Here is a 16,701-nt window from a genome sequence, read left to right on the forward strand (position 1 = left end):
AAGATAGTACTTCTTTGTAATTATTTGTGATATTTCCAAGCTACCCTCTCACAGATATCTCCTTTAAATCTAACTTCTAATATTTTTCAGGGAAGTGCCTTTTAAGTTTGAATATGTATCTCAGTCACCTGGGAATCTTGTTAAAATGCTGATTTTAGGTACGTCTAAGATTCTATTTTTTAACTAGCTCCCTGATAATCCTACTTTGTTGGTCAGTGGATCATATTTCAATTAGTGAAGTTTTAAGGTATGAACTGATTAGTAAGATTTTAACTACAAGAGCTAACTTCAAGCATTAGGGAATTTTGCATTGTTAGAGATGTCTTAAAATTTACAAGTGCTTCAAAATCTAAAGAATGAGCCTCTGTTAGACAGGGGAATTGATCACCTTGAACTGGGGTCTTGTCTAGTGCTCATGTAAGAGGTGGTATGCCCATTCAGAAACAGGCCTTACTTGACCGCTTTCTTAATGGAGGTGTTCCTAGCCTGACAACTTGAGCACATGCTTTTGACTACATAATATAGTTTGAGAATCTGAAGTTTAGTTGAAATTTTTCTTCCAGCATCAATTTATAATGAAAACAGAGGAATAGCTGAAGAGAACTGCAGTTACACTATTGACTGAACTATATACATTTTGATAATTTGCTAAATAAAGGCATATATAATTATAACATGATTCTGATATAAACCAATCCTGTTGAACTAGATAAACCTTGAAAATGTTACGCTAAGTAAAAGAAGTCAATCACAAAAGATCACATATTTTATGATTCCATTTATATGAAGTAGCCAGACTAGACAAATCTGTAGAGATGGACAGTAGATTGGTGGTTGTCTAGATAGGGGCCATGAAAGGTAGATGGGACTGATGCTACTGGATATCACATTTCCTTTAAAGGTGACAAAATTTTTCTAAAATTAGATTATAGTAATTATTATACAACTTTGTGGATTTGGTAGAAAACCACTGAATGTCCACTTTAAGTAGGTGAATTGTGTGGCATATGAATTATACGTCAAAAGAACTGTTTAGAAATACAATGCAGAAATATCAGAAATTAGGAATAGAGCTTAGAAGAATGGGGTTCATATAAAAAGGGACTGGAATATCTTGATGTGCTTAGTCTTTGAGACAATTCAGAACTGAGAATATAAGAAATTTCCCTGACATTTGAATTCTGAGCTTCTGAAGCTTAAATTCTGGTCAGGTGGACTGAGAGGTTTTTGCACAGATTAGAAGAAGGGTAGTATAGCATTGTGAGAGCTGGCTCTGACACCACACAGCATGTAAACATCTACTCGACCAATCATTAGCGCTGTCACCTTGGACAAGCTACTTAACTTCTCTGTACCTCGGTTTTTTTAAATCTGGAAAATGAAGATAAAATCTCAAATGAAGATTAAGTCAATTGCCTGATTGAAAATGAAGTTCATAAGGAATTACTGCCTAGTCATAAATTGGAGGCACATCTGATAGTTTTTAGCTATAAAACTCATGAGTGCAATATCTCTTAGAGAGAGAGAAACCATATTTTATAATTCCAAGCATTCACTTGTTGTGCCTTTGGAAAGAAAACTTCAGCCATTTTAAAGAAACAAGTCAGAAGATTTTTGGCAAACAAAACTCTCTCCTGAAGCATTTAGAATATTTAGTTAAAAATGAACTGGAAAAACATCAACAACATTTCCTTGAAATCAGATATAAATTACAAAAAACTGAGAAGTATTTCTGAAGCAGGGTTTTCAACAGTCCCAAAATAGGATAAGGTAGGACAGAATAAATTCAACTATGAAAATAATATATCATCTGCACAAAGTATACATGAAACTATACCTTTCTGTGAAAAATAAAACACTCCACAATTCCTGTACATTATACATTGCATCATTCCAGACATGCTTTTCTCATTGCAATTCAGTTTTCTAAAGCTACACATAACTGATTTGTCTCCTGATAACTGCAGAAACAATTGCATGAAACATCAAAATGTAACAGCTTTTTAAAGAGATACTTGACTAAATATAATGTGTTTTCACTTGGGGTATGTGTGTGTGTGTGCATATGCGTGTGAGGGGATGTGTATATACTGAATGCTCACATACATGCATTATATCCCCATGGGTTCTTATGACCATTTACTCAGCATCATATAAAGTTATACTTGAATCAATTAATATTGCTTTAATTGTACTCATAGAATATCTGGGCCTCAGATAGTAACATATTCAGTTTCCATTCTGTTTTCTGAATACTTGTTTTGTGCCTTATGGCTGTAAGCCCTGTTTTAGCAATATATACAAGAGTCATCATCTGATACAAACAGCCAACTCATTGGAGAAGTCCCTGATTCTGGGAAAGACTGAGGACAGAAGGAGAAGAGGGCATCAGAGGATGAGACGGCTGGATGGCATCACTGATGCAATGGACATGAACTTGGGCGAACTTTGGGAGATGGGAGGGACAGGGAGGCCTGGCGTGCTGCAGTCCATGTGGTTGCCAAGAGTCAGACAACTGAGCGACTGAGCAAGAGTCATAAGGGAGTAACTGTCTTTTTATTTACAAAATCAGGGATTTGGAGTCAGATAACCAGGCTTGAGTCCTATTCATCTCATTTATTTATTCTCTGCATGATCCTGTGGAAGTCACTTAACTTCTGCAATCCTCAGTTTCCTCACTGGTAAGCGGACTCTAAGGATAGCTACCTCAAGAGAACCGAATAACAAGCATATGTGAATGATAAAACACTACCACATGTTAGCCAATAGTTTCCAATTTCCAGGCTTGAGAGAGCATATGATTCGTGTGCCCTCTGGACTCAAAGAGGAGAAAAGGGCTTAATGCTTGTTTATTGATTGCTGACAGGATCTTAGCCTTGTACAAAGCAGCACATGCATAGGTTCTGATAGATGGATAAATCACTCAGGGAGCAGTAGTGAGACCCAGGACAACCAATATTTGCCTGCTTTTCAAAGCACAGTAAATCTAAATCTGAGTCTCAAATTGCAGTCAGCATGTCTCAGAATCTGCAGCACATGTTCTCCTCTGTTATTGAAGGGGACAGCTGCTTAGTCAATGTAAATTTTATTGCAAAATTGTTTAATAGAATTCACAATTATGGGAGAACCAAAACACTTGAGACAGTAATGGAGGGTCTGAATTTGATATGCGTAGACAAAGAGGGCTGTCAGACAGCATCAGTCATTGATTCACAGAAAAAACAGTGGGCAATAAAGGAAAGCGACTACTAATGAAAGGAAACTCCCAGCGATCCACTGCCACCATTCCTGATAACCAAGAGTAAAAACTAGTATCTAAAACTAATGCATATTCCACTCCTATTATTTATATTTTATTCTCTTACACTCAAATTTTCTGCATCATTTGATACCCAGAATACTTTATCTATTGAAACTCTGCATCCCCCTAATGACTGTGAGGTTACAATATGCTTGTTTCCCTCATACCACTCCAACCAATCCTTCTTTTCTTCCTCAAAGGCTGTTCAGTAATTCCTAAAGTCTCTGTAGATAGGCTTAGTTCTCAGCCACATTTCAGCTACTGATATGCCTGCAAATATCCCATATAATTTCCTAAAACTTACATTAAGTCCCAAATTCTTCACTGTATACTAACTGTATATTTTTAAATTATTAACAAATTTTTCCACTTGAAAAACTGGGTATTATCAGCAAATCTACATGTCTGGAGGTAAATAGTTTTTCCTCAGAATTGAATCCTCTACCCAGTTTGTCTTCATCTATTTAATTATCATATTATCACTCTGGAATCAATACAAAACACTGAGGTCAAAGAAATCCTCTTCAACACTATATATCATGCATCCAATCATTCTCTTGTTCAAAAAGATTTAATGTCTTCTCATTTCTTATTGGAAAACAATCGTATTTGTTGTAAGTATCTTGAAGAGTGGGAATTTGTATGTTCTATTCATCTCTTTATCTACCATACCATCTGGTCTTGCGTATAGTACGTCATGAACTATATTTGCTTATTGAATTAAATTAAACTCCTTGGACTCCCATTTTTAGTTTCCTTAATCTGGTCCATTCCTAACACCCAGATTTACTTAAAGGGACTCTTCACAATCTGTTTCATGCTATCATTCTATTTACTCTCCCCTAAATGTACTTGAGAAGAGATAAGAAAGCCTTCTTCAGTGATCAGTGCAAAGAAATAGAGGAAAACAACACAATGGGAAAGACTAGAGATCTCTTCAAGAAAATTAGAGATACCAAGGGAACATTTCATGCAAATATGGGCTCGATAAAGGACAGAAATGGTATGGACCTAACAGAAGCAGATGATATTAAGAAGAGGTGGTAAGAATACATGGAAAAATTGTACAAAAAAGATCTTCATGACCCAGATAATCACAATGATGTGATCACTCATCTAGAGCCAGACATCTTGGAATGTGAAGTCAAGTGGGCCTTAGAAAGCATCACTACGAACAAAGCTAGTGGAGGTGATGGAATTCCAGTTGAGCTCTTTCAAATCCTGAAAGATGATGCTGCGAAAGTGCTGCACTCAATATGCCAGCAAGTTTGGAAAACTCAGCAGTGGCCACAAGACTGGAAAAGGTCAGTTTTCATTCCAATTCCAAAGAAAGGCAATGCCAAAGAATGCTCACACTACTGCACAATTGCACTCATCTCACATGCTAGTAAAGGAATGCTCAAAATTCTCCAAGCCAGGCTTCAGCAATACGTGAACTGTGAACTCCCTAATGTTCAAGCTGGTTTTAGAAAAGGCAGAGGAACCAGAGATCAAATTGCCAACATCCGCTGGATCATGGAACAAGCAAGAGAGTTCCAGGAAAACATCTATTTCTGCTTTATTGACTATGCCAAAGCCTTTGACTGTGTGGATCACAATCAACTGTGGAAAATTCTGAAAGAGATGGGAATATCAGACCACCTGACCTGCCTCTTGAGAAATCTGTATGCAGGTCAGGAAGCAACAGTTAGAACTAGACATGGAACAACAGACTGGTTCCAAATAGGAAAAAGAGTACATCAAGGCTGTGTATTGTCATCCTGCTTATTTAACTTCTATGCAGAGTACATCATGAGAAACACTGGACTGGAAGAAACACAAGCTGGAATCAAGATTGCTGGGAGAAATATCAATAACCTCAGATATGCAGATGACACCAACCTTATGGCAGAAAGTGAAGAGGAGCTAAAATGTCTCTTGATGAAAGTGAAAGAGGAGAGTGAAAAAGTTGGCTTAAAGCTTAACATTCAGAAAACGAAGATCATGGCATCCGGTCCCATCACTCCATGGGAAATAGATGGGGAAATAGTGGGAATGGTGTCACACTTTATTTGTTTGGGCTCCAAAATCACTGCAGATGGTGACTGCAGCCATGAAATTAAAAGACGCTTACTCCTTGGAAGAAAAGTTATGACCAACCTAGATAGTATATTCAAAAGCAGAGACATTACTTTGCCGACTAAGGTCCGTCTAGTCAAGGCTATGGTTTTTCCTGTGGTCATGTATGGATGTGAGAGTTGGACTGTGAAGAAGGCTGAGCGCTGAAGAATTGATGCTTTTGAACTGTGGTGTTGGAGAAGACTCTTGAGAGTCCCTTGGACTGCAAGAAGATCCAACCAATCCACTCTGAAGGAGATCAACCCTGGGATTTCTTTGGAAGGAATGATGCTAAAGCTGAAGCTCCAGTACTTTGGCCACCTCATGCAAAGCGTTGACTCATTGGAAAAGACTCTGACGCTGGGAGGGATAGGGGGCAGGAGGAGAAGGGGACGACCGAGGATGAGATGGCTGGATGGAATCAAGGACCTGATGGACGTGAGTCTGAGTGAACTCCAGGAGATGGTGATGGACAGGGAGGCCTGGCGTGCCGTGATTCATGGGGTCGCAAAGAGTTGGACATGACTGAGCGACTGAACTGAGTTGAACTGAACTGAAATGTACTTGACTCATTTTTCTTTCATAGTTTTAGACATAATTCCTCTTCCTTTCTCTGTCCAGTTCTACCACTTTTCAGCCTGATTTTAAACAACTTCTCAGAAACCCTTCCCAAAATCTTCTAATCTACCTTGATCTCAATCCCCAGTGAAATCCTCACACTTTTCTCTGTTCTTTGCACATATTATGCAATGATCATATTTCTAATTATTCCTAATATCAAACCTGCTCTGTTCTTTGACTCTTTCCTTTCCTATTCATATGACTATATTGCTATTTTACTTTTGAATTCTTTATATACATTTTCCATTTTCTATGTTTGGCTATGATTTAAAGTCTTTAGGAGGAGAAACTAAGTCATATTTTCTTGTATCATTCCCATATTCTAACAAAAGACTATGGAAAAGTAGAGGCTGAAAAATATTTGTTAAATGAATGAATGAATGAATATAAAGTTGGTACTGCAATTACTAACTGTGAAAGAAATAATTCAAAGAAAAAAATCTGTATTTTGAAAATGATGCTTTCAGGTTTTTTAAACACAGTCTTCCTATAAGATCTGTAACTAAATTAATCCAATAGATAAGAGAATAAAGATTAATGTATATACACCTTATTATGGCAGTATTCATGATTGACTATAAAAGTCGTTAAATATTACACCAGAGCTAATGAAGGAAGTTGGAAAACTCTTGGAGAATTGCACCAGAGGAGTAGATGTCTATTTGGAATTATTTAGTAAAATTTGACCTATGGCTGGCAGAATCGATATAATTCTTACTTCCCTACTATGATTTAGAAAGCAAGAAAACAGTTATTTGAATAGTAGACAAAGACACCAAACTCAACCATCTTGCTTTTGACCCTGTTATAATTCTATCACTCACAAATGTAATCAGTTAAGTGTTAAACAAAAAGGATTTTGTTTTGCAAAATGTTTCCTGGCATTAAGAGGTTGAATGTATTTTACTGGGACTTAATGTCTACCTCATCAATTCTTCTACCCAGATTTCTGTATATTTACCTTCCATTTAGTTTATCACTGATATCAGTCAGTTTCTTTTTTGGATAATATTTATATTTAAGTGATTCTAATGGGATTTCTCTTCTCCTAATAAGTAATACAAATTCATTTATATCTATAATGAATATCATAAAAAAGCTTTATATTCTGGGAAATGAGATAATCTATTTTCAGGGAAATACAGTAAGGAGCGGAAATGTCAACACAAAGGAAATTATTTTACTCCCAATGAGATATGTTAATATTTATTGAATGAAGAGACCTTTGAATTGACACTGTTAAGAGGGATGACACACACCTATTTTTACAGGTTTTATGTGTGATTTTACATGCAGTTCTGTTTGTTCACAGTTGTGCCTGTGTGTTAGTGAGGAAGGTATACCTTAACTTGCAAAATGATTAAAAGAGAGAAATAGATAATGACTTAATAATGAAGACACAAGACTGCTCATTTATTACAATATTGCATTTACATGGGTTTCCCTTGTGGCTCAGCTGGTAAAGAATCTGCCTGCAATGTGGGAGACCTGGGTTCTATCCCTGGGTGGAGAAGATCCCCTGGAGAAGGGAAAGGCTACTCACTCCAACATTCTGGCCTGGAGAATTCCATGGACTATATGTATAGTCCTTGGGGTTGCAAAGAGTCAGACAGGACTGAGTAACTTTCACTTTCACTTTGGGCTTCCCTCATAGCTCAGTTGGTAAAGAATCTGTCTGCAGTGCAGGAGACCCGAGTTTGATCCCTGGGTCGAGAGGATCCCCTGAAGAAGGAAATGGCAACTCACTCCAATATTCTTGCCTGGAGAATCCCATGGACAGAGGAGCCTGGCAGTCCATGGGATTGCAAAGAGTCAGACACGTTACATGTGGGTACCACAATTAATAGCATGTGAAAATCATGGGAGTTTGAGTAAAATGACCAGAATTCCAAACATGGCATTTTTTTTCTCCATGGCTTTGTAATCTGTAATGATAATTACTGTATAACAGCCTTGGTTTCATATCTATTAAATGGCAGTGATGATAAAAACTATTTCATGAGGATTTCTGCAGTAAATTAAATAATTCAAATTAAAGTGTTCCTCATATATAAAATAATATTTCAACAATTAAATTTTAGATAAGAGCCAGAGTCCCTTCTATGGCCTTTAAAACACTTTGCAATCTTATTTGTAACTGTCACCTGACCTCATGTCCATCACTCTACTTCCAGCTCATATATACTAATGACTTTGGCTTACTTGTGCCCTTCAAATACACTTAGCTGTCTCTGCCTCAGGGCTTTGCAGGTACTATTACATATATTAATCATAGCTTCACTATATAGCTTATTTAAAATGGTGCCTACTTCTTCATGCTGTTTTCATTTTACCTCATTTTATTATTTTTCTTATATTCACAACTAACATTATATAATATTTTTTTCCTTATTGCTTGTTTTGTTCTCTAAAACTAAATTCCAAAATATTTCCTGTCTTACTTGTTACAGTCACCTCAGCAACTAGAACAATATCTGGTATACAATAGATGATTAATAAATCAAATAATGCATGAGTGAATGAATTACTGAATAATTTTTCACTGAGTCTTTACCTTGAGTGAAACAATCTGCAAAGTCTTTTATATGGATCATCTAATTTAATCCCTATGATGGGCCCATCATTTCTATTTTATAATGAGGAAAACAGATGTTTGAAGATACAGTAACTTGCTTGAGGTAAATCTAGCAAGTGGTAGCAACAGTTGCCTGACTCCAGTATCTATGTTTCTAATAACTGCTATATGCTGCTACTTAGTTGCTCAGTCATGTCCAATTCTTTGCTGCTCTATGGACTGTGTCCATGGAATTTTCCAGGCAAGAATATTGGAGTGGGTTGCTATTTCCTTCTTTAGGGGATATTCCTGACCCAGGAATCAAACCTGCATCTCTGATGCCTCCTGCTTGACAGGTGGATACTTTACCACTGCAGCACCTGGGAAGTCTCTCAGTGCTATATAGCCTCTATGTATCTAGCCATCTTTATATTAATAAGTATTTGATTACACTGTTATGAAACTGAACATCTATTCAGCTTATTTCGGTCTCTCTCAAAATGTGTGGATTCATTAGCTAAAATTAAACCAGCTCCTAGAATTTCAAAAGTCAGCATTTGAAAACAGTTAAAAACAAGATTCCAAAGAGGCAGATTTGTTTTTGCAGGTGACCAAGGTGTGACTTACCTCTAGGTGACCAGCAATTGTAGCAATATGCAGGGCCGTGAGGCCACCATACCCAACCTGCTGTATATCAGCTCCACTGTGAAGCAGAGAAGTGATCAATTCCACACTATCCTGCAAGGAAACACATCTTTAGCATTACTTTTCTCTTAATAGCAGGTTTGAACACTGTGCAACAGGATATATTGATTCCCTGACTGTCAGCCAGTTTATGCACCCAGAGAAAACTGAAGTGTGATTTCTAGCAACAGAGCACATGAAAAAGCAAAGAGCAGCTCTCAGATGGTTGGAATGTAGGAACAGATGACAGACTGTTCAGTTATAACCAATCTTCTACCACTTGACCATGAAAGACAGAAAGGACATTTACCTACAGTAAGACACTTGCAAACTCAACTCAATCTTTCTTGTAGGTCACTCCAATAAATATGTTTTTTTCCAGCAACTGCACTATTGAACTGGCTGCAGTGGACCATTTCATGGTAGTTCAGTAATTGATTCTCCTCTAACACATATGTTTCATGGGTCCAATACATAATTAAAGCACAGTGTCATGGACTGTATATATAATCAATCAGTGGTGGTTTTCTTATTAATAACTTGACTCATTAAAATATTTTCACTCAGTGAAAATGTTTGAAGCATTGTTTGAACATTTAAGTTAGAGTAATGTATGTGATGAGCAAATTATTTTCTTCATACTATTATTTGCATTATACTCCTCTCCATTGTCTTTGGAGAGACATGATACTTTTTAATAATGTTAATAGAAATGAACATTCATTGAATTTTTATTATGTAATTAACCTTAAACTGATACATGGTGAGACTTCAAAAATAGTTGCTGACAAGAAACACATTAAGAATAAAATTTATCTAAATGATCTCAAGAAAAATAAAACTATAAACCTCATTTTATAATTCAGAACTTTCAAAAGAGTAATGTGGACTGGCACATATTCACAGAATTCCAGATCTGGAAGGGAATGTGAAGAAAGGTCTTCAGGTTTAACTCTCTCCCTCAAAGGGAGAATTCAAGCCATAACTTGACAATACTTGGCCATCAACATGTCACACACCCAGTGAGAAGAAAGCCAAGTCTTCATGGGATAGGCCAGTGCATTTATGCATATAATGTAAAATACTGTCAGTTAAGAAAATCCTCCCATTAGAAAACAAAGTCTGATTTTTTAATGCTGTCACACATAAGTGAAGGTCTGGAAGTCGTAAAAATTGAAAAAAGAAAAAAATTTTGACAAAGTACTTCAAATAGCAACATTAATGTTATATTTTCCAAATCTTTCACTGTTTACTTGCTCTAGAAAGAAAGTTAAATAAAAAATTCATCTTCCTTTACTATTCCATTGGCTCCTTCTGCTCAAATAACAGACTTCATGTTTCTTCCACTCTAAAACAAAAACAAATCAAAAAACCCCGCCATTTTTTTCCACTGAAGTAAGCTAATTTTATCAATATCCTTTCTGTCTCCAAAAATCGAGTGATTTTGGAGTGTAGCCCCAAGCTATTTTCTCATTCTAACTGCCACATTTGATTATTCTTACACAGTCCAATAACTTCATTTTCAGTCCTGACTTCTCTGCTAAGTCCAAATTCCATATATCCTGACTACCAATGCCATCTCAAATTAAAAACTCAAAAATACTGTTGTGAAAACCGTTCATAATTTTCCAAGTGTTTTCCAGCTGTCATCTCCTAGCATTCCTTATTTACATTAATGGCACTTTCTCATTCCAAATGACCTTGAGTCCCTCCAACTCAATCAGTTTCAGAATTGTGCTGGTTTTGACTCACTAGTACCTCTCACATTTTTTCTCCTTATTTCTAATATCACTCTCCACAGAAATAAGATGGAAATAAGCTTAGAGTATTTAAGATCAGTGCTGAGTACAAGGTTAAAAAAAGTAAAAGAAGGAAAGAGTACTGTGCAAGATGAGATCAAAGGCATCTGATCTTACTGTAGGGTTTGCAGGCCATTGTACTAGGTATTCAAATTTTTCCAAATGTAATAGCAGTAAAATGATATGTCACTGATATAAAGAAGAACAGGAAAAGTCAGTTTCTGAGGTAGAAATAAAATGTTCTGTTTTTCAAATATTAAATTGGGATACTTACAATGCAGGGTTAAGATTGTGTTAGAATTAGCCTCCCTAGTTAGAATCCCAGATCTGCTAATGACTATATAAACTAAGGCAAGTTACATAACCCCGTTACACTCATTTCTTGCATGAATAGTCTCTGAGATAAATGGGAGACATATCACCCTAACACATGCTTCCTTGCAGATGAACAAACATTTAAATGTAAAGAGATGAAGGTGGCATTTTTAAGCATAAAATAATCTTTTTAATAGAGGGAACACAAGCAAATAAAAGCACGAGGAAAACAATATTGTAAGAAAATGACAAATTGGAGAAAGATATTCACAACATATAAAACTGACAAGTGGTTTGTATATTTAACATATGAAAAACTCATATAAATCAGTAAAAAGATGGATATGCTTTAATTCAGTGAATATTTATTAATGGATATATACCTTATGACAAGTACCATACTAAGCTAAATTAAAATAAATTATATGAAAATCATTGAGCATATGAAATATTTATCTATTGGGCAGATTCTTGTAAACACACATTCATCTTTTTCTCAGCTGACTTTGTATGTCCTCTTAGCTGGAATTTGTGGGTTTTAAGAGAAAGTATATTATGATTCCTTCAGAATAGGTAAATAGTGAAGTTAAAACTTTAAAGTAATAAATCACCTTTTCATATATCAGCTGGATTTCTCAAGCTGACTTCTGATTTATCCAAATATATTTTTATTAAATACTATAAAAATAGAACTCTAATTCTATCAAGTTATGCTAAAATGTAATAAAATAATCATTGCTACTTTTACATGATTTTCTATGAGCTAAGTACCAAGTAAAATGTTTAATCTACACCTCTTTCAAGTCTCACAATTTACCTATAAGAAAAATATTATTATCCCTACTTTACAGGGATAAAGAATTGATGCTTTTGAACTGTGGTGTTGAAGAAGACTCTTGAGGGTCCTTTGGACTGCAAGGAGATCTAACCAGTCAATCCTAAAGGAAATCAGTCTTGAATATTCACTGGAAGGACTAATGTTGAAGCTGAAACTCCACTACTTTGGTCACCTGATGCAAAGAAATCACTCATTGGAAAAGACCTTGATGTTGGGAAAGACTGAAGGCAGGCAGAGAAAGGGATGACGGAGGATGAGATGGTTGGATGGCATCACCAACTCGATGGACATGAGTTTGAGCAAGCTCCAGGAGTTGGTGATGGACAGGGAGGCCTGGCTTGCTGTAGTCCATGGAGTCGCAAAGAGTCCAACACAAATGAGTGACTGAACTGAACTGAACTGCTTTATAGTTGATGACAGTTAGGCTCAAGAATTTAAAGTTCTTGCAGAACCAGAAACACTTTGTCTAAGTGTTGCAGCTAAATACAAATTCAGGTCTGATTCCAAAGTCCACACTTAACTTTTGACTATCCATAGTGGTTTCACTGATTTTTCCTTGGTTTCAATCTCAAGGAAAAAATTGAGAGGATTTACTTTTATTGTATTTTGTTGTATTTAATTGACACATACCAAACATTTCTCCCCTACTCTACAGGAATATTTTTTCCTGATGAAATAATTTAAAAATTCAGCAATCTGGTGCACATCTCCTGGAAAGGAAATTCATAGAAAATAAAAGTATCAGGCAAATTTTAAATATTATAAAGCTGACCTCACTTCCTGCTTGTATTCTGTAATATATAAAAAGTGTCTGAGGGCAAGTGTTTAAAAAGAAAGACTCAAGATGTGGTTTGGGAATATTATTTTGGGGAACTGACAGGCTTTCCCTTAGGTTTTCCCTTTCAGCCAAATTTGCATCATTATTATTTAGTGGGGTACACAGAAGCATTCTAAAGTATGTAATAAATAAGCCTCTGTAACACTTTCATGTGTGAAACACTTATGATTTTTAAACAAAGGAAAATCCTTGTGTGAAAGAGTGAGGCTTGGACAGAAAAATCAGTCCAGCTATCTAGTTGAAAAAACAGAATTAAGGGTACAATAGACCTTTGAAGATGTATGTAAACTGATGAAAATTTTTTATAGTGGTAGCAACTCAACATTTTCCTATGCACAAAACTTGAATACAGGATCTACTATCTTGCCTTTTATTAACCCTACAGTTATTATAGGTAAATCTAGAAAATGTAGGTATTAGTATGAGAGAACTCAGATTCTCTACTACTAAATTACATAAATTAAAAATACACACACTCACACAGGCACACACACACACACACACACACACAGGTTTTTGCCAAATCTATTCCATAATAAAAATTAAACTGGGATTGTTTAATGTCTAAATTTTACTTTCTTCTGATTATGCAAATATGTCCTCTGGTGCATGCATGCTAAGTTACTTCAATTGTGTCTGACTCTTGTGACCCTATAGACTGTAGCCCACCAGGCTGCTCTGTACTAGAATTCTCCAGGCAAGAATACTGGAGTGGGTTGTCATTTCCTTCTCTAGGGTATCTTCCTGACCCAGGGATAGAAATCGTGTCTCTTACTTCTCCTGCATTGGCATGTGGGTTCTTTACCACTAGTGCCACCTGGGAAGCCCCATATCCTCGGGAAGTTTTATTAATTAAATATAGTAAGCATTCATTTACAATCTTTCCATTTAGATGTGAAATCTATATTCCTTCCCCTCATATCTGGGTGGATTGTGACCAAAAGAATATGGCAGAAATGAGCTACATTTCTTCCAAGGCTAGGTCATAGAAAACCACATAGCTTCCTCCTTGTTTTCTGGAAAATTTGCTCTTGAAGCTCTGAGCTACCATTTAAGAAGTCTGACTTGAGGCAGTCATGCTGTACGGAATCCAAGGCCACATGAGAAGATTCAGTTCAGTTCAGTTCAGTTCTGTCACTCAGTTGTGTCCGACTCTTTGCGACCCCATGAATCACAGCACACCAGGCCTCCCTGTCCATCAACTCCCGGAATTCACTCAGACTCACGTCCATCGAGTTGGTGATGCCATCCAGCCATCTCATCCTCTGTCGTCCCCTTCTCCTCCTGCTTCCAATCCCTCCCAGCATCAGGGTCTTTTCCAATGAGTGTACACAGCATATAAAGGTTCTCCAATCAAATGACCCACATAAGACCAGCCTTTTAGTCATCCCAGCCCAGGCACCAGACATGTGTAATCTCCAGATGATTCCAATTCCTCAGTTGATGGAGTAACTCCCAGTCATTCATGTCTTTTCAGCTAAGGCCCTACACTTGGTGGAGTAGCATCAAGCCATCACCACCATATCTTGTCTGAATTCCTGAAATGATTGTTGAATGATAAAAATAAGTTTGGGGTAGTTTGTTATGCCTCAATAGATAACCAAAGTATCTCATAGTAGAAAATGTAGAAAACAAAGGAATAAAAATTTTAATAACCTGCATCCTACCATATAGGCTTCCTCAATGCCTCAGTGGTAAAGAATCCACCTGTCAATGCAGGAGACATGGGTCTGGTTCCTGGATCAAGAACATCCTCTGGAGAAGGAACTGGCACCCCATGCCAGTATTCTTGCCTGGGAAATCCCATGGACAGAGGAGCCTGGTGGGCCACAGTCAATGGGTCATAAAAGAGTTGCATACAACTTAGCAACTGAGCAACAACAAACCTACCATATAATCACTATCACCATTTATGTGTGTATTTATTTTCTTTCATTCTTTTCCCTATGTATGTACCTCTATAAAACTAAATAGAGCACAGACTAGTACAGCAAACAAACCTGTGCTTGCATACTGCAGGGCACTTCCTGCATTTCTTTACCTCTGGAGCTCTGGATAAATTTTTTCCTGTAAAATGAAGTTAATAACAGTACAAATCTCATAGGGTTGTGTGGATTAAATCAAACAATGTAATAAATTTATCATAATGTTTGAAACATAATTTTTATTATCAATTATTAGGTACACAATTAAACTCATATTACATATAGAGGTAAGTAATCTCTTTTTCATTTAACATAAAATCAGGAGCATTTTCCCATGCCTGGCAGATGCAGAGATGTACCGCTCAGATCCCCCTTCAAAAAGATTGTGCCAGGAGGGTGGTTAGCTGGCAGCCTCCCTCAGCTAGCTATTTCAGGATTCTCTGTAGCATTTGAGCTGAGATTATGATTTTTTTCAAGGTGGCCCCAAGTCTATTACTGAGAAAGGTGGTAGTAAAAGAGCCTAGCTATTTCCACTCAATGAGACACTCCTAGGCCAAAGTTTGCTCTGGAGATCCCACTGGGCTGGTAGAGATTCCAGAAAGGTACTGTGGTCTGACAGTACCTCCAGACCAATCCTACCTTCTTTTTCCTTTAATTTTTTTTTTTATTTTTTGCTTTCATTTGTCACTTTTATTTTTTATTAAGATAGAAATGACATATAACATTAGCCTTAGATGTACAACATAATGATTTGACATATCCTTATATTGGAAAATGATCACCACAGTAAGTCTAGTTAACATTCATCCTCACATAGTTATCTTCTTCTGTGTCTGTGATGAGAACTTTTCAGATCTACTCTCTTAGCAAGTTCATCCTTTTCCTATCTTTAAAATAAAACATTCAGAATATAATCCAAGATTTTCTTGATGATTTTAGAGTCTACTTCAACACTTTATCACTTGACAACTCTAATTCTCCAAATCTGCCCTTTACTTTTAGTAAGGACAAAAAAGAACCTTGCTACTATCTCTGAATGCCATAATGGTGCCATATAGTATTATCACTGTAGGAAAAAAAATCATTGCTCAAAGAGGTGTTATTAACTTGTTTAAATTATACAGAGTGATATGGCTTCCATCATTGCTACTCCATGGGCTGAAAGTGGTTCTCAAATTCGAGTGTGCATCAGATGCCCTGAGGGCTTATTAAAACAAAACTGGCTTGACTCCACCACCAGAGTTTCAGATTTAGCAGGTGGAAGCCTAATCATTTTCATTTTCATTTTATTTATTTATTTATTTCGTGGTAGTTTTTTGTTGTTGTTATTGTTTGCTTGTTTTTAGTATAAATTTATTTATTTTTATTGGAGGCTAATTACTTTAAAATATTGTATTGGTTTTGCCATACATTGACATGCATCCACCACGGGTATACATGTGTTCCCCATCCTGAACCCCCCTCCTACCTCCCTCCCCATACCATCCCTCTGGGTCATCCCAGGGCACCAGCCCCAAGCATCCTGTATCCTGCATCAAACCTGGACTGGCAATTCATTTCACATATGATAATATACATGTTTCGATGCCATTCTCCGAAATCATCCCACCCTCACCTCTCCCACAGAGTTCAAAAGACTGTTCTATACATCTGTGTCTCTTTTGCTGTCTTGCATACAGGGTTATCATTACCATCTTTCTAAATTCCATGTATGTGCATTAGTATACTA

General features: G+C 36.6%; 1 protein-coding gene across 1 annotated transcript in view; it reads right to left on the reverse strand.

The window, feature by feature from the left end:
- Positions 1 to 16,701, reverse strand: part of TNNI3K (TNNI3 interacting kinase) — a 335,099-nt gene that overhangs the window by 287,549 nt on the left and 30,849 nt on the right. Inside the window, exon 5 of the mRNA XM_052637003.1 lies at positions 9,201 to 9,311. Within this exon, the coding sequence (XP_052492963.1) occupies positions 9,201 to 9,311 (111 nt within the window). The remainder of the gene's footprint in view (positions 1 to 9,200; positions 9,312 to 16,701) is intronic.

Source organism: Budorcas taxicolor, chromosome 3, assembly GCF_023091745.1.
Source record: "Budorcas taxicolor isolate Tak-1 chromosome 3, Takin1.1, whole genome shotgun sequence".
In the NCBI taxonomy this organism is placed as follows: domain Eukaryota; kingdom Metazoa; phylum Chordata; class Mammalia; order Artiodactyla; family Bovidae; genus Budorcas; species Budorcas taxicolor.